At 39.1% G+C, this 19918-nt stretch overlaps 1 protein-coding gene across 1 annotated transcript in view; it reads left to right on the top strand.

Annotated features, from left to right (window-relative positions):
• ITGA8 (integrin, alpha 8) overlaps window positions 1–19918 on the top strand; it is a 222221-nt gene that overhangs the window by 183104 nt on the left and 19199 nt on the right. Inside the window, exons 25-27 of the mRNA XM_014548004.1 lie at window positions 5195–5300; window positions 7708–7866; window positions 18418–18552. Coding sequence (XP_014403490.1) covers window positions 5195–5300; window positions 7708–7866; window positions 18418–18552 — 400 coding nt within the window. The remainder of the gene's footprint in view (window positions 1–5194; window positions 5301–7707; window positions 7867–18417; window positions 18553–19918) is intronic.

Below are 19918 nucleotides of genomic sequence, written 5' to 3'. Positions count from 1 at the left end.
TTTTTTTTTTAGCTTCTATGTTTGTTACAATGTTCAAACTGCAGGCTCAGAGGCCTGCAAGGCAGGCGGGGAACGTTGGTTTCCTCCGTCACTGAAGGAAGCAAGCCTCATGTTAGTTTCAAGCTGCCTGGCTGCCGACCGCCATCTTGGCTGTCAGTTAATTTGCATATCTCCCTGATTAGCCAATGGGAAGGGTAGCGGTCGTACGCCAATTACCATGTTTCTCTTTTATTAGTGTAGATGGGACTCAAAATTTTGTTTATGACTTTGGCATATATGTTCATGAAAAATATAGATCTGTAGTTTTCTTTTCTTACAATATCTTTTTCTGATTTTGGTATCAGGGGGGTGCCAGTTTTGTAAAATGAGTTGGAATTATTTCTCCATCTGCTCTATTTTCTGAAAAAGTTGTGTAGAATTTGTATAATTTTTTTCTTAAATATTTGGTAAAAATCACCAGGGAAGCCATGTGAGTCTGGAGTATTTTGTTTTTAGTTTGTTTGTTTGTTTGGCTTTTTGTTTTTGCAGGAAGGTTTTAATAATTCAATTGCATTCTTTGATATAAAACTATTTATATTCTCTGTTTCTACTTGAGTGAGCTTTGGTAGTCTTTCAAGGAATTTGTCTATTTCATGTAAGTTGTTACATGTTTTCACATGAAGTTGTTCATAATCTCTCATTTCCCTTTTACTATCTGTAGGAAGGACTTCTAATGATGTCCCCTCATCATTCCCAATATTGGCGATTTGTATCTTCTACCTTTTTCCCCAGATCAGTCTGGCTAGAGTTTAGTGATCTTTTCAAAGCACCAATTTTTTTGGTTCATTGATTTAAAATTTTTTTTGTTTGTTTTTGTTTTCTATTCCATTGGTTTCTGCTTTTATCGTTTTTATTTCCTTCCTTCTGCTCATTTTGGGTTGGGGTTTCTCTCTTTTTTTTCTTTCTCCTTCCTCTATGTAGAAATTAGGTCATTGATGGGAGACCTGTCTTCTTTTCTTGCATAAGCATTTTGTGCTATAAATTTCCCTGCGTTAGTAGCATACATAAGTGTTGATATTTTGGGTTTTCACTGTAAATTCACTTCAAAGTACTTTCTAATTTCCTTTTTGATTTCCTCTAACTTATGAGTTGACTCATAGGAAGTGTCCTGTTTGATTTACAGATATTTGGAGCTAATCTATTTTATTTTTGTGAATTTCTGGTTTAATTCCCCATCCCTCTCTTGATAAGAAAAACACTATTTTTTAAATCAGAAAAGAAAACAGAAACATTATTATCTATTATCTTTTTTAAAAAATCATAACTAGTATATATATAAATTTTTTTCTCCTTCTGTAAATTTAGCTTATCTTTGTTTTGCTAACCAAAAATAAATTGAAACTGTTTTATTCCAAAATAAATTTTAAGTTGGGAACTGCTTTTATTTCATAAGTCCAAGGAAGCTAAGGGATTAATGTAGCTATTTTCACATATTCATTTTGCAAGATTAATATTTTTAAATGTATTTCTGTCATCACTTATTGCACTAATGTTTCTAAGTAAAAAAGGTAGAAATGTTTCTATTCATTATAACAATAATCAAAACAGATAATTAAAATTGGGTTTTTCATATGGGTACCAATTATTTTAATTGCTTAATGTTCAACAATAGACCATTTTTTCTCTAAGTTAGTGTTAAAGTTCTTTTCTAGTCATTTTACAAAATGAAACTCTTTCCTCCAAATACTCAGCAAAAAAAATTAGTTCTAATGTTTAATTCTTAAAAATAGTCACTGTGTTGAAAATCTTCTATGTTTAGTCCTCAGGAAAATCTAATTTTCTTTTTGGCCAATGATCTTTATTCCAATGTATGATATCATGCACTGTCTCTAAAAGTTCTTTTCAAAAATTTAACATTGTTTTGTTATTTAAAATAAACTCAAATGGATTTATTTTGGGGGATGGGAAAACTATTGAGACTTGTTTCATTTGTTTCCAAGTTAGGTAATGTCAACACTGTCCTTAAGCAGGTGTACCGTCACCTGTTGGCACAGAGGATTAATTTAGCATAGTTATATAAGAAGTAAACTTGGTCACACAAGAAGCAGCACCACATATATTGAGATCTCGAAGAATAAGAAAATTTTACCTTGTATAAAATAATCAGGACTGAATGGGTTTGTATTAAGAGAGCCTACAATCATGAATAACCATTTTCTGCATAGCTATTATCTACAGCAGGTAGAGCCAACATTGTTCCATAAATGATAGTCTTTGCTATTTTGGACTAATACTGCTGAAAACAGGGATATGAAACTTGGGTCATGACATACTACTCCATTATCAGATTTTAACTTCCCGATAGCATATAGATTTTAAATGATCAAAAATCTAATTCATTGCTTTCCCTCAAAGCTCTTCCCAATATCCAGTGTTACCACTGAGTACCCTAATTTCCTTATTGCTTGAGGGTCTCTGTGAGTAATGCTCTATCCTGCATCTTAGAATGTGAGGCTATTACGAAGAGTTGTTGGATTACTGCACTGGCTGTTCTCCTAGGCTAATTAGTTAATTATATTCTTTCTCCCTTCCTTCTAAAAAAATAATAACTTTGAAAACATTGAACAATGCTTCCTTATTTAGTTGGGATCTTTAGAGAACCATTCTTTGCCATGGTTTCCCCAGGCTTGGCAAGGTTTTCAGAGGGTAGGTATGTGAATTCTGCGAGTCATACTTTTTAAATGATTTTGCCACACCCTGTGATAGGTTTCTTTATAGATTTTTATCTGATTTTGTTATAGAAATGGGCCGGGAACTTTCCTTTTAAGTTGTGTTTACTAAAATCGCTGCAGCCCAGTGGCTCCTGTGGTGCACTGTATATTGGAAACAGAGTGGATGGTGCTGAGCAAACCTGAGCTCTAATCTTCACCTGCAATTAAGTCCCTACTTCTCTGGCCTTCAGTTTTTATTTCATTTATAAAGTGAGGGATTTCAGTCACAATGTCTCCGTAATACTGGCCCCAGATCTAACTGTATGATTCTGTGGTCCCAGAGAATTCATGACCAGTCCTTTAGGACTAATGAGCATAAGAACAAAACAAAACAAAAGTTTTCCTAGAGCCTCACCATGGATGTAGGCATGATGAAATCAACTCTATTGTTGCCAAGCTGAGAAGCCTAAGAGTGAAATAAAGCTTTGGGTGGTGAGGTCATCAAGACCATGTGGGAATGGAAGCCCAAGCGCTCTGGACTTCCCTCTAATGAAAGAAACCTGTCATCTTCTAGACCAGCGGTTCTCAACCTGTGGGTCGCAACCCCTTTGGGGGTCGAACGACCCTTTCACAGGGGTCACCTAAGACCATCGGAAAACACATATATAATTACATATTGTTTTTGTGATTAATCACTATGCTTTAATTATGTTCAATTTGTAACAATGAAATTGGGGGTCACTACAACATGAGGAACTGTATTAAAGGGTCGCGGCATTAAGAAGGTTGAGAACCACTGGTCTAGACTCTTCTTTACCAAGTTCCCTATGTTTGGTCTAAACAGGATTTAATCAAATTAAGTAGGTAAAGGACGCATGACATAAAAGCAAACCACTCTAAGAGTGGAGGATGTTGAGGTATCCCCCAGCAAGGCTGTGCCCTGCACTTTTTATTTAATAATTACACCGTAAGAATGGATGCAAAATACTTTACAATTTAGTGCATTTCTGTGGTTTTCAGTTTTAAAAACATATTTATAGCCACCCCTGGAAGACAATGCCCCCAAATTAACTTTGACCAAAAGCATTTGAGATGTTTTCCAATTATTTGTGGTGTGCAACCCAAAAAGTTTATCTTCACAATTTTCCAGATGAGGAAATAGAGACGCACAGACATTAAATTATTTGCCCTTGGTTCAGAATTTAACCCAATAAAGTGTACTTTCTGCTTTAGAAAGAGGTTGCCAGGGGGAGGAAAAAAGATAAAGTTCGAAGTTGCTAGAGGCTGTGTTAATTACCAGATACCCTTAAAAAGGGCATTTAAGACATCAGATTGCCAAAAGACACGATGAAGTTACTTTTAGCTGAAAGTCTAGAAAGTCTTTTAAATATATCTTTAGCTGAAAATTACTAGAAAGCATTATGGGTTTTCTAAGAATTATCTTTTTTGAGATTGTGTGAAAATAATCATTTGGTTTATAATCAGCTTTTAATATGGAATAGCGCCATGTACTACATTTCATTCATCCAGTGCTCACTCTCAAGGTGTAAGTTGGAGGCAAAAATGCCTAGCTGTCGAGTTAATATCCTACTTACATGATTACACCATTTAAGTTACCCTTGAGTTATCTATAAAATGACTTTAGAATATGAACAGGCTTTATTTTGTTTTGGTTCCAGGCCTGGCCTTTTGAGAGGTATGACTGAATTAATAGGAAGCCAAAGAAATCTAAGAAAGAGGAATATACAAGCAGTTATTTTTCTACTATGAAGTATTTCACTGGACATTTAACACCCCACACAAAATTCTAGATTTTTTAAAAAAATATATACTTTATTGATTTTTTTACAGAGAGGAAGGGAGAAGGATAGAGAGTTAGAAACATCGATGAGAGAGAAACATCGATCAGCTGCCTCCTGCACACTCCCCACTGGGGATGTGCCCGCAACCAAGGCACATGCCCTTGACCGGAATCGAACCCGGGACCCTCCAGTTCGCAGGCCGATGCTCCATCCACTGAGCCAAACCGGTCAGGGCAAAATTCTAGATTTTTATTCACACAAAAAAGTCCTATTTCTTGATATGGCTGAAAGTAGGAATTGTATATCACTCACACACAAACACACACACACACACACACACACACACACAGGCATGCACACACTCATACTTACACTTACACAGGATCTAATAAATATATATATATATATATTTATGTATGTATGTATATGCTAAATTATCCATCTCAAGAGATGAGATGAGCTGCTGTAAAATAGCCAATCTCTGAGCTAGAGACTGGTACTTTAGAGCCTATGGTGGATCTTTCAGACCCTTCACCATTCCGATAGTTATTTTGCTGAACATCACTTTCAATACTGTTTTCCTTATAGGCAATATCCAAATAAATTGAGAGCCACTTTCTCCTGGCACTGTGGTACTGACACTAGTGAAGCATTCTTTACATGTGCCATCAGCAGCAGTTAACGTAACTTTCCATGTTTCAGAGTCTCCCACCCGCTGCAGATTGTTCTGCCCATTCATAACTGGGAACCAGAAGAGGAACCCCGCAAAGAGGAAGGAGTTGGACCATTGGTGGAACATATTTATGAGGTAGCTCTTGTCTGGTGAAGCTGTGTTAGCGGTTTATTCATATGCTCTTGACTAATAAATGCTTCATAGCTTTTTAAAAGACAACAAATCTGAGCTTCATACACTGCCCAGATTTGTGCTATTCTGCTATCATATTGCAATGGAGAAGGTGGGGAGTGTCTTAACAAGACACTTGTTTTTAGTGGTGAGAGCCGTTATATAGGGGAAAGCATCTTATCTTGTTACTGCTCTTCTTTGTTAAATGGTCTTTATTTCCTCTCTTTTTAATGTTTAGACAGCCTAAGCATAAAACTAACGAGCTCCCTAGACTTTATTTCACTTATTCTTACATTTTCAGATATCCTTAAAACCCACCCACATCCTAAACTGAAGGTCACCAACCAAAGGTACCAGAGGAACTTTTATGTATTACCCACTATTATACAAAAAAATGTGTATATAATATATATGATGGGTGGATGATGGATAAATAAGAATAATTTTACTGTTCATTCATAAGCCCAATTAAACACAAATAACTTATTCTGAGAGTTGAAGTAGTCTGCTGATTAGTAAAATGTTTTCCAGAAGCGAGCCAGTGGCTCATGAGTAAACCTGGTCATCTTTTCTCACTTCAAATGTCAAATAGTGAATAGGGAGGAGCTTTGCTGATATAGCATCTGAAACATTTAAATGTTTTACGGTTAGAAGCCAAGATATAGTAAATTATTAGTGTAGTAGTTCATTTTTTTATTTTTTAAAATAAAGTTAATGCTCTCAGTGGAGAGTAGTTATTCCTGTTCATTTTCAAAAGAACAGAAGTGGAATTTTGGTAAAAATGATATTCTAAGCCATTATCTATTTGAGGTTTCTTCTTTTTAAAAAAAAATATTTATTTTTATTGATTTCAGAGAGGAAAGAACAGGGAGAGAGAGATAGAAACATCAATGATGGGAGAGAATCATTGATCGGCTGCCTCCTGCAAGCCCCCAACTGGGGACCAAGCCCGCAACCCGGGCATGTGCCCTGACCTGGAATTGAACTTCGACCGCCTGGTTCATAGGTTGGCACTCAGAGGTTTCTTCTTGATTAATGCCCCCTTTCCTATGTAACCCATGCCACTGATCTAATAATTCTGACTATGACTTTCGTTTCAAACTCCACTCTCTGCACTTAACAATAAAGCCATTTCAAAATTGATGAGCGGTTTACATAGATGGGGGAGAGGCATCAACTCCTGTGCAGTGTGGACAGGAACGCCTCTGTCATCTGCCCAGCCTGCGGTTCAGAAGCAGAAGCCCTGTCCAAAGCTGTGCCTTAAGGTCTCTTGATAGCAAAATGATTACACGGTCCCCAAGGCCACTAGGATTAAGAACTTCACTGGGGGGAGAGAGGGGCGGGGGGGAGGGGCAAGGAAAGTTGTCAAATAATTTATTAAACCTTCTGTGCACTACTTTCTGCTTAAGAGTGGTGAAACTATAAAGTTTGAACACATATTCAAATTCAATCATTCTCAGGATTCTCAGGGCAGGCCTGCTTCTAATCTTAGCATAAACGAATCATAAAATTTTAGGGTAATAATCAGAGGCGCCAAAAGAAATCACTGAATGCTTCTTACATGTCTCGAAATATACTGCTATCAATGCATGCCACGTTGTTTTGATAACACGAATTAAATGGGCCACCTAATAAAGAAAACCAATTATAAATGATTTTATTGACCACAGCAATTGTCAGAACTGTGGAAAACACACACACAAAGGTCCCTGCTAACTTTGAATTTTTTAAGACCACAATAAATGTGAATATACTTAGTGTTTTTGGTAAGCTGTTTTGTGTCCTGTGAGTACAGGATTCTTTTGCTTGAAATGTTCATCTCTTTCGTTCCCTGAGATTTGCTGATTAAAACAGAAGGAGCTCAGCTTTGAAATGCGCACTTGAAGTGAACTGTGGTGAGCCCGGGCCTTTGGCATTTGATGGATAGCCATGTTTCCAGAAGGTGAAAGAGAGTGCATCACATATGGTTGCAATTGGCAAGTCAGTAGTCAGGAAAGAAGCGATTTCAGTGCAAAGAAAGAATAACTGGGTTTTGAAAGCATATAATTCAAATTGCATTTCTAACACTGCGATTAAATTAATATAAATTTAAGGTAAGCATCACAATGATCAGACATGGTTAATGTGGTCTGTGCAGAGGAAATCTGCTCTGAGAGCCTCACAGATTGAAGAGTCTGCCCTAAGCTGCAGCACATCTTACTTCCAGAGCTCCTCTTGCTTTTAGAGACTCTACTTCCTATTTTTCACAGTCATAGTCCAGATGATGTAAAACCAAAAGTCATGCTTTCCAGAATGGGTGCAGACTGTGTGGAGTTTGAGCTCCTCTTCCTGCCTGCGTTGTACCGTAACAGGATGTGTTCCTTGCTTGTAGTTGCACAATATTGGACCGAGTGCCATCAGTGACACCCTTCTGGAGGTGGGCTGGCCGTTCTCTGCCCGGGATGAGTTTCTTCTTTATATTTTTCATATTCAAACTTTGGGACCTCTACGATGTCAAACAAACCCAGATATCAACCCGCAGGATATAAAGGTAGGAGCCTGGTCTAACCTACAGATTTGCTTACTTTTTTTGTTTGTTTGTTTATCCTCAGCTGAGGGTATTTTCCCGGAGAGTGTTAGGGAGGGGGAGACAGAGAGAAACATCAATGTGAGACACATCGATTGGTTGCCTTTCGCACGTGTCCCGACCAGGGCCAGGGATTGAACCTGCAACTGAGGTATGTGCCCTTGACCGGAATCGAACCCCAGACCCTTAATCTTCGGGCTGGCTCTCTATCCACTGAGCCAAACCAACTAAGGCAGATTTGTTTACTTTTTATGGTAAGGAAAAAAAGTAATCATGTTTGGGTCTTGGGTGAGGTCTGAGACTCTGCCTTTCTGTAAACACTCCTCCTCCCTCTCTTCCCACCTCCCCCCACCCCCCATAGCCACAGACCTGGTTTGCTGGTCACACTTCACCCAATGAGGACCTCAAGCATCCACGGAGCTGATCCCATCCAGATTAAAATTCAAATTTGGCTTTAGGTTCCTTCTGGAAAAGAAAGAAATTAATTAGCATATGCCCTTGAAAATGTCACATTTGAATGAAGGGGAAAAAACCCACTTGTTAATCAGATGTCCTCACAAGAGAACTTCATTTAAGAACGACCATTCTCTAGGGGCTGCAGGGACACAGTGTCTCTGTGAGAAACGGGCGGAGGGCAGGCTCATGAACACTCACTCGGCCTCCAGGACACAGGTCTCCCTCTACTCTCAGGGGCACTGGGACTTTGCCTGTGATGAAAAGCTTCTTTTTACAGCCCAACATGCCTTCTGTTCAAAGAGAGGAAGACTAAAAGAGAGTTCAGTATGAAAAGATTTATGGGACATCGAGCTTCCTTCTTTATGGGGAAGTAATAAAGAAGACTACTTGTATTCCTCAGAATTATTTAAAATACTTCCTCCCAGGAATTTTACTTTCCATTTTCTCTCTCCTTTTCATTGACATCTCAATGTCTTCAGAGACAGCAGCTTATATTACAAAATTAACATCTTCAAATGTTAATGTAGAACCTCCAAGTAATTAAAACATTCACATATCCTGTTCTGCAATTCACATATTCTCTATTTCAGTCATGGATTCTTAGAGCACATGCAGAAGGTTTCTAACTCTCTTTGAGTGTAATGTTTAGTTTATATCTGACACTATTTATATATGTTTGTATACATTATGTAACTTGTTTAATGTGCACCATGTTGGTTGTGAGTTATTTTTTCTTCATTGCAATTAACAATCATTTACAGTGACTGGAGCAATACAAATAGATAATATTTTTTTGACAGATTCATGCAAACTGAGTGGTAGTATATACTAAACACCTGTATTTCCTGCTACCCAATTAGTGTTTAACATACAGACTTTGACTTAAAATCTGTCCAAGGTTAGTAATTTTTTTAAAAAGCAACTTAATTATATTTCTTTTATAAATTTTTCAATCTATGGAAAGTGAATATAAGAGGATTTGACTACAATAAGAAGTAATAGTTCCCTAAAATAACTAATTATTATAATTCATGAATTCTTGAAATTCTGAATTCATAGGACACTTGAAATGTTATTACTTTCAGGTTCTCAATGCTTTGACCTATACTCAATAGGCATAAAGAGCTTTTATCAATAATTACATTTTAAAAATTAATAACCAGTATATTTTATATAGTAACTATAAACAATTGAGTACTTGATTATTTTCCTCTTAAGATATTAAATAATTTATTGGTGAAGTCACTATTAATTTACTTGACAATTTATTTCTTCCTAGATAACTCAAAGCTAAAATCTGTTCTCTGTCTTAAAAATTAGTTGGAAATTAGTAAGGAACAAATTATTTATTATATCTTGTTATCTTCAAAAAATTGGTCTGGGAAATTTTAAAATTTAACATCAATTTCAGATTCTTACATCAAAGACAATTGCTGCTTTTTAAAAATTAGAACATAGATGGTTTTGATTTTTAACTACCTAAAGTTATTTTTTAAACTTGGTTCTTGAAGAAGTACAGAGAGGGTAGGTTTAGTAAAAGGAACAGGGGAACAGAAATATATTTGTATAGTCAAGAACTAAGTCCCAACATTAAATCTGGGTAGATGAAGGTAAAATTTTTTACTCTTTGGCTCAACAGTTTCTTTATAAGTTGAGTGATAAGTGGTAAGTGCCTTTAAAACATCTGCCTCTGTGAGCAATCCATGTTCTGTGAATCCTTTCTGAGCACGCCCTAGTCCCACTGGACTAGCCACCAAAATACTCCAACTGTGGGCCTGCCAAGGGGGAACTACCACCCCAACTTTCAAACACTTCCTCTGGAGGATTTGCGGAGTCCTCAACCATGTCTTCTTCTTCAACCATTGCATTAATTTCCTTTCAGCAAAATCCCTTTCTCTCGTGTTCACATACATTTTTTTAGTTAATGTCTCCCTCCTGTATATATTCTCATTTTTAACTACTGACCCCTGAAAGTAGCTACCTTCTCCACTGCCTCTTTCCAACTCTGATAAACTCCTAAGGAAATTTGTTTATGAAAAAGAAGCAGTTTCTGGGCCACACACTCTAAGGAACCATTGCCACCAACTCTAAACACTTTGCAGGCTCTTCCCCTCCGCACCCCCCCCCCCCCCCCCATTTTTTTAGAATCTCCACGATTTCCTCTAATTAAGGGTATTAGCATTTAATATAGTGTATTTAACACAATGATTTGTTTCTGTTTCTTTTTTTTAATCCTCACTTGAGGATATTTTTCCATTGATTTTAGAGAGAAAAGAGAGAAGAAGGAGAGACAGAGAGAAACATCGATGTGAGGGAAACACATCAATTGGTTGCCTCCTGCAGGAGCCCTGACCAGGGGCCCAGGCCGGGGAGGAGCCTGCAACCAAGGTACATGCCCTTGACTGGAATCGAAACCGGGACCCTTTGGTCCGCAGGCTGATGCTCTATCCACTGAGCCAAACTGGCTAGGGCTGTTTCTGTTTTTTAAGTTACATAGCAACTGTCCCAGCTTTATTTTTTATTGCAGATGCATAGTTTTATGTACCAAAGCCATATTGTGCATAAAGTAGATTTGCTTGTGGGCTGGCCTGAGAACTAGACCACCATTTAAAACATCAGTTTTAAAGAGAAATGCATGCTGAGTGCCAGACATCTAGCTTAAAACTTTCTGAAATACAACCCATATATAAGTTGAATATACAGTATATTGCAAATATGGTTTTTCTTACATAAACCTCAAAGTCCAAAAAGGCCTGAACAGGGCTCAGTTTTGATAACAGCAGCTGGTACAGTTTGGTTATCCCAGCAAAGAGGCCTAATATCCACAGGGTTTGAAGCAGAAATACTGACAGCCTTTGAAAGCCACCACCATGATCATTCTGTAACCTGTGGCTGTTTTAGGAGACAGTAGGCAAAAGATCTCACCCACATACACCTTCCTTGTTGCCCAAATACAGAGCATCAGCAACTAAATTAAGGTTGGGGGGGGGGTAGTCAGCAAGGACATAGTCAGATGCCACTAGAATTCTGTGAGTTTTTCATTTAAATATTTGCCTCATATCAAGCTTCATGGAGCTTCACTTAGCCTGCTTTGTTGACACTGTTGAAATATCTGAGTAGGAGGGTCAGTGGAATCATGGGTAGATGGTGGGTTCAGGAAAAGCTAGGTGCACTGCACAGCCCAATAAATGTGAGGGTGTGGCAGTGCCTTGGGCACACTCACTGCTCCTTTCACTTCTACCTCCATGAAAAGGTTCCAGTGTTGGTTGCCGGTTTCTCCATGATGGTTTCACTTCACCAAGTGTCTCTGTCTTCTATAGACGTAGGTGCATAAGCAGACGGCTTGAAGGTTCTGACTCCAGGCTTCACAGTCCAGAAGTGCAAGACTTTAATGTGGCACATTCTACCATCTAAAACAGCGGTTCTCAACCTGTGGGTCACGACCCCTTTGGGGGTCGAACGACCCTTTCACAGGGGTCACCTAAGACCATCGGAAAACACATATATAATTACATATTGTTTTTGTGATTAATCACTATGCTTTAATTATGTTCAATTTGTAACAATGAAAATACATCCTGCATATCAGATATTTACATTATGATTCATAACAGTAGCAAATTTACAGTTATGAAGTAGCAACGAAAATAATTTTATGGTTGGGGGTCACCACATGAGGAACTGTATTAAAGGGTCGCGGCATTAGGAAGGTTGAGAACCACTGATCTAAAACATTTTGAAACATTCAACTCTCTGAGGCATTCAGACCAATCTATTAAATCTAAATTCATCTTAGATCCAATTTGGAATGAAATGTTAGAGTTGAGTAAATTATTCCTCAACTATTCTTAAGGCAGTCAAATAATGATTTCAAACTACCAATTTTCTTATTTTGGTGGAATCTTTTCTGAGGTTTGGAGAGTTCTGCAAACAGGCTATGATTTCTAGATAATATGAAGTTGAAAAAGTGAGCACTATTAAGGGACCAACATGGCATAAAGAACAATGAATTTTTTTAATTGGCAAGATTTCATAGTGAACTGCCAAGTATGAGATGCTAGGAGAAAGGGCTATGGGTTGCAAAACTGTACCCAGGAGAGGAAGACAAATGAGATGCTTACATTGAACCTGCACTAAGATCACAACACAACATTCTGGGCTTAAGTGCAAGAAAGGAGAATCCTGAGCTAGACAACCCTCACAAGACAGAAAGCCAGTGCTGTATACAGAGCTGTCATTGGAGCAATGGAAAGCAGGAGGTCATGACTGAGGACTCGTCTCTTGAACAAGACCATTCCCAGAGGAAGCCCAAATTACAACCAGATAGCACAAACATGGAAAGCAGAGACACAGAAACTGTTTGTCAAAGATTATAGCCCTGCAAATAGCTTTTTATTTGGTAAATCAGTGAGCCCACAGACAGTGGCTTGGCTTGGCAAATTTGCATAATTTTGTCTTATCCTTAGGAGAATTTTTCTCCTTCATAACTGCCTCCGTTTACTTACTGCTTCTTATTAATTCAGAAAGCAGGGACATTTGTTACTTACCAGAACAACAGCTTCCAACCAGTGCACCCCTCTCACTCTCTCATTTAATTCACCCTTTGCTTTTTAATAGTACCTACAGGTCCAATTTTTAGCCACCAAAGAGAATATGCTCTCCAGGGTCAATTTCTCTTTACTTTATCTACTTTGTAAGATTGTTTTCAGGTTCTCATGTATATTTTGAAATGTAAAACACATGTCCAACAACTAAGAAAAGCATCAAAATCACCAATGGGATGAATTGATTCTTTTAGTTATGCTTTGCATGAACTTTTCAGGATGTTAAAAAAAAATGTGGGTTTCTTTCTTCCCAACAAATTCTTAACATTTATGTCTTAAAGAAAATTACATGGAAGTCTGACCCCCTGGGCTTGTCTCTACTTCTCTTTAATTATAGCAAAGAATTACATGAGAGAAGTCTACCATCTCTTGCTTACTAGGAATACCTGAAGTCCAAAAGCAAATGACAAACAAGAAAAAGATAGTACACATTGCACTTGTTTGGGTTCACAGAGCCCTTAATCTCATTTCATCCATCTCTTTTCTTCAAAGGCTGTTTTCCAACTGGATTGCAATATTCCAGCTACACAGTATTCTATAAATTTAATCCTATACCAGAGCGAAGAGTTTGGTGACGAATAATGAAAATAGAAAACTCCAGTTGGGTTCAAAATCTGAGTGGCAGCTGGGGGAAGACCCATATTTACTAACAATCGTTTCCTTATTGCAGAAAGGAGCAATTTTCATATTTGTTCTGAAGAAGATACTTTAGTGGTTACCACCAGCTTCTCTCAGCACTTAGCAAATGTTACTCGGGACTGAATGTCTGCCTAACATGAGTGCTGAGAGCCAGCCTTCCTCACCTCTAAGGATTTCAGATTAAGGAAAAACATGACCTGTGGGTCACACTCTGTTGTGAAACAGACTTCAAAAGTTCATCTGGAAAATAGGCTTTCACTGTTGTTTACATTTCTTGGATAACTTTTTGTTTTTTTGTTTTGGGGTTTTGTTTTGTTTTCTGTATTTTGAAATAATTTCTGGAATGTCATTTGAGAAAACTGGTTTGCAAGCTATTTGAAGGCTTTCTGACTATGGTGTTTAAGAGTGGCATTCCCTCTATCTGTAAAGTAACATTGCTAAAAAGAGAAATGTGTTTTATCAACTTCCACTGTGTGATATATTCATTCTGTAGCTCAGAGTAAGTCCTATGTTTTATTAAAATACCACTTATAAATATTTGATAATGATATACTGGACCCACCCCAATAGGTTGTGTTCTTTGTACACAGGCTGCTGCATCCAATGAAACCACACAGGTATTTGAAGAGCTTTCTTCTCTTTGGACTATTATTTTACTACTAGAGGCCCAGTGCACGAAATTCATGCACTGGGTTGGGGGAGTCCCTCAGCCCAGCCTGCGCCCTCTTGCAGTCCAGAACCCTTCGGGGGATGTCTGCCTGCCTGCTTAGGCCCGCTCCCTGTGGGGAGCGGGCTTAAGCCAGCAGGCAGACATCCCTCTTGCAGTCCAGGAGCCCTCGCTGCTTACTGCCCGCCTGCTCGCTGCTCCTTACTGCTCAGCTTGCTGCTCCTTAGTGCTGCCATGGAGGCAGGAGAGGCTCCCGCCACCACCGCTGTGCTTGCCAGCCGTGAGCCTGGCTTCTGGCTAAGCGGCACTTGCCCTGTGGGAGTGCACTGACCACCAGGGGGCAGCTCTTGTGTTGAGTGTCTGCCCCCTGGTGGTCAGTGTGCATCATAGTGACCAGTTGTTCTGCCATTTGGTTGATTTGCATATTAGGCTTTTATTATATAGGATTACTACTACTACTATCAATAATAATAATAATAATAATAATAATAATAATGGGCTGTAACTTGGGAAAAAATACACACTCTCTAATTCCTTCCAGCATCTCTTCTCTGTAGTTTGGTTACCTACAGAATTAACTCTGTAAGAGATCTCCCAAAGGCCTATTAAAAAAAAAAAAAAGAAAGAAATTATACATGATAAATCTCAAAGCAGCCCAGCCAGCATGGCTCAGTAGTTGAATGGCAACCTATGAACCAGGTTACAGTTAGATTCCCGATTAGGGTACATGCCCGGATTGCAGGCTCAATCCCCAGTAGGGGGCGTGAAGAGGGCAGCTGATCAATGATTCTCATCATTGATGTTTCTATCTCTCTCTCTCCCCCTCTCCCTTCCTCTCTGAAATCAATAAAAATATATATTTTTTAAATCTCAAAGTAAAAGCCCCCCACACACATACATAAACACAGAACATGATAGAAAATATATAATGGAATCTTAGAGACTTTCACAATTTTCTATCTAAACTCAAATTTTAATCTTAGGATATAAAGGTTTTTCTATCAAACTCTCCATCATTGGGTATCCTTGAGCCACTCATGCCTTACACTCCTCACTGTGCCAGACCCTGCTGTTATTCTGGAGTATTCCAGTGTCCATGGGGCTGACCCTTGCCTCAGTTCTAAATCTCATATATTTAATATAACATCCAAGCCTCAAATTCACTCTCCTGTCTTTATAATTTCCCGTTTCCTTGATATGAAAACTTTTCCCCAGTCAGTTAACCTGTCCTATCCAAGGCTGCCTGTGCTCCGTGATGAGCTGGGTGAAACACTCCTTCACAAACTCCCTCCTTCACCTCCCTTCCCCTCCATCCTTCCAAGTCCCTTCCTGAGAGCCTTGGCTACACAGTCCTACATGTAGGCTTCTCTACCTCTTAATCTGAGGGCACCATTGCAGATGGATGGGAGGGTGCTCACTGGCAGCCAGCTCCCGACAAGTCCTCCCTGCCTTTCTGATGATCTCTACCTCCCATTCTCTTTGTTGGCTTCTCCAAACCTTCACTACTTGCCTCCTGTTCAGCTTCTCTAGCATAACTATTACAGGTGACCTTAGAACAAGAGAGTCTCGAAGGATCCTTTTTCCCACTCCCTCCACCCCACCTATCCCCGCACACCTACACACACCTAATCATCTCTCCCTCATCTTCAGCTGTTTTTTACACACTTACAGGGAAAGTAGAATTTTCCCTTTACTTCCAAATTTAACCTTGCTACCTAAAGTATCCCCTCTGTGTCCTGCATCTTCGACCTCTTCCTCTCTACTAGTTTCTTCCTTGGGTCGGTCCTACAAACATAGTTAAATTTCCTCCATCTTCAAAATGAACAGTAAGCAAATAACTTGGCTCTGCATCCTCTTCCAAGAACTGGACCCTTTTCACATTCATTTAAAAATACTTTTATTGATTTTTAGAGCGAGAGACGAAGAGGAAGAGAGAGAGAGAGAGAGAGAGAGAGAGAGAGAGAGAGAGAGAAACATCGACTTTTTGTTCCGTTCCTTTATGCACTTGTTGTTTGATTCTTGCATGCACCCTGACAAGGGACAGAACCTCAGTGTTGGTATATCAGGACAACTGAGCTACCTTGCCAGGGCTTCCCTTCCATTTTCAGCCGAACTGTACTTGCTATTCCAACTTTCTTATTTCTTTTTTACTCTTAATACAAGTATAAAATTTTTTTGTTTTCATATTAAAAAATACTAAATGTCCATCATAAGAATGTCAGATAACATGTAAAAAATAAAGAAGAAAAATTTAAATTTCTACTAATGTCACTACCTAGCTACTGTTATATTTCCTATTTATTTATGCGTTAATTTATCACTCCATTTCACTGCACATTGCCAAAATTAAGGATACTCTTTAAGAGTCCATAATATCATTATCATACCTAAAAAGAAATTAACAACACTTCCTTAATATCATCAAATCTCTACCACTGGCAATACTTTTTTTTAAATTTTTTTATTGATTAAGTTATTACATATGTGTCCTTATCCCCACGTTACACTGGGAATACTTAGTTGACTATTCTTCTAGGTTATTTTTCTATTTCTAGATATACAAGGTATATTTATTAAAACATACAATCTTATTATATACTAGAGGCTCAGTGCGTGAAATCGCTCATGGTAGCCCGCTCCTGCTTGCAGCCCCACTCACCCACCCTCCACTGCTCACCGCGCTCCCTGCCCCATCTGCCTGCCGCCCGCCTTGCTGCGATCAGAGCCTGTGGGCCGCAGGGGAGGGACCGAGAGGTGCTCAATGCACCTCATGGTGACCGGTCATTTGGTCATCCTGGTCGTCACAGACACTGGCTTTTTATATATATAGATATTATCTTGTAATCTGCCTTTTCCCCTTACTAAGATTTTATAACTTTCTAAATTATATGTAGCTTTACATAGTTTTTAAAAAACTATTTAGGAGTGTGGACTCTATCTTTGTCCAGTAGATTTTTCTAGGTTCTTAGGACATATTGGGCACTATAACTTCATCTTTTGTCGTGTATCCTACATCTGCATGTGAGGATGTCTTTTCTCATCCCACAGATATGAGCATACCATCACTGTTCCTGTGACTACAACAAAAACAACAAAAACAAACAAAAAAAACCTGCATAAAAGAAGATGTGTTTGTCTGAAGGGAATGGGAGCAGAAAATTAGGGTTCTGTATTTGGTTAGTCTAAAATAAAGAATGTTAATGGGGCCCTGGCTAGTATGGCTCAGTTGGTTGAGTGTCATTTCCTTCCATGCACCAAAAGGTTGGGTTCAATTCCAGGTCAGGACACATGCCTGGGTTTTGGGCTTGATCCCCAGTAGGGGGCATGCAGGAGACAGCGGATTAATGTTTCTCTCTCAGATTGATGTTTCTCTCTCTCCTTTCCTTTTCTTTAAAATCAATAAAAACATATTTTTTAAAAACAATGTTAATGAGATATTATGTGTAATTTATTGGAACTCTCTAAATATGGATTGAGCCATCAGATGAGCCAGCCTGGAGCCTGAGATAAAGTCATAAATTCTAGAATACTTGCAAAACCAATTTGGAGCTGAAAACAAATTTATTATGGCATAATGTCAATTGGACCGGATTAGGAAAAATTATTTTCATTAGAACCTGTTTTTTTCCTGAGGGAGCACTTCTTACAATAGGAGTTTGGGGCTCAGACATGCTGAAGTCGGGTCCTAAACCACATCAGCACCCCATGGTCAGCACCTCACTTTTCTGCCACCTCAAGATCCATCTCTCCACATGGAAACTTAGTTTTATATATGTATGTATATATATGTCTATATAAAACACAGAGAGAGAGGGGGGGGGAAGTAAGGAGAGAATAATGACTCATGCCTGAAAAGTCACCCCACATTTTCTAATCTTATGGGGAAATCACTTCTGCTTCAAGTCTTATCTTCATAAGACAAACTTTCCAGGTGCATCCCCATGCCTCATGAATTCCTGTAACTGGGGAATGGAAAGTTGCTCCTTATGAACAGGGTTAATTTTGCTGCTGAAAATGCTGCTGGTAAAAGAAAGCATGTCTGAATTCTAATGTGAATCACATCCAGTTGTGAAAAAAATTGCCTAGAGTTTGAGGCCAGGTAACAAGTGTTAATGTGATTGTATGTGATCTCTTGCTTTCTGTTTACAGCTTGCTGCTCCCCCAAAGGACACCCCTGAACTGAGCGCCTTTTTGAAAAACTCAACCATCCCTCATCTTGTCAGGAAAAGAGATGTGCCGGTGCCGGTGCCAGAGCTCCGCAGACAGAGCCCGGCAAAAATCCTGGTGAGTACTGTCAGTGCACACACCGAGGGAAGATTGGACTAGACAGAATTCCCAACACAGAAGGTTGTAACTTCAAGTATTGGTTTTCATCCTCTAATGCTCAAATATGCCTAACATTTTTTGTCAGTATGTATTGTGAGAAATGAAAGTGACTATTCTGTGAGGACTAATGAGTATTTGCAGTGTAGCATTTTATTCTTCTAAACCTGCCATGGGAGGCCACATTGGAGAAGTAATGATGAAAACATAAAATGTGACTGTTAATGTATTTCAAGAACTTAAAGATTCGGTTGTTAGCCTGTTCCCAGACACTGCACTGGTGAGAGTTTGAAGTGAGCCCCTGCCCCTGAATCTCAGCTGAGAATGGTACATTCAGGTTTTCTAGGCCAAAAATCTGTATCTTAGCATTGAGGTCTGTGGTTGATCTAGTCTGAGCTGAGTCAGTACTTAATAAAATGTGGACAGCATTCCTGAATCAGCATTTTTTATTCAATTCTTCCACTTGTTCCAATGTGAATGTTAATGCCACTGAACTATACATTTAAAAGGGGTTAAATGGGTGCTTTTAAAAATGTATGTCTTGAATATGCTCTGGCATTCATTTATTTCATCTTGACAATGTAAAAAGTTTTAAACATGGAAATGGACTGAAAGTACAATGAGCAAGTCTAACTTGATCAGTTAAACTTAAGTCAAGAGAAGAATCTTAATATATAAAACCCCAGGGTCCGTAACATCCAAAACAACCAAAGGCTCGACTGACTGGAAGTCAGTGCTGGGTTGCCACGGCGACACAGCACTGACTGCTGCTGCTGCGGGCACCCTGATGCAGCATTGACTGCTGAGGGGGCTGCGAATCAGGCCCGAAGAGAGGCCTGGAAAGAAAGACAGGGTCTGATCCATAGCCTCCACGGCAGCTGTTGATCAGCCCTTGCCTCTCTCTTTCGCTCCGGGCCTGGCCAGCAGCCATGCCCCTCTTTCTCTTGGGCCTCCACTGGGGCTGCTGATCAGCCCTGTCTCTCTGATCAGGCCCATTGATAGGCCTGGGAACGCTGACTGGCATAGAAACCAACCAATCAGAACCAAATCTGGGTGAAGTGTGAGGAGCCAATGGCTGCCTAGGAGACGGAGCTTTTGATGCTGACTGGCATAGAAACCGACCAATCAGAACCTAATCTGGGTGAACTGCAAAGGCAGAACCTAAGGTGGGGGCTAAGGAAGGGTTTTAAGGGCAACAGCTGTTTGGTGTAAGGTGTAAGAAAGCAGTTCAATTTTTTAATGACTGGTTTGGCAGTATAGTGCACATGGCTGGCTATCAGTCCAGATATAGGGATTATGTATTTTTGTCTGCCAAGAGCATCTCCTC

The sequence above is a fragment of the Myotis brandtii genome, unplaced genomic scaffold, assembly GCF_000412655.1.
Source record: "Myotis brandtii unplaced genomic scaffold, ASM41265v1 scaffold49, whole genome shotgun sequence".
Classification (NCBI taxonomy): domain Eukaryota; kingdom Metazoa; phylum Chordata; class Mammalia; order Chiroptera; family Vespertilionidae; genus Myotis; species Myotis brandtii.
The sequence above is the reverse complement of the archived record's forward strand: the minus strand, read 5'-3'. Positions and strand labels throughout refer to the sequence as shown.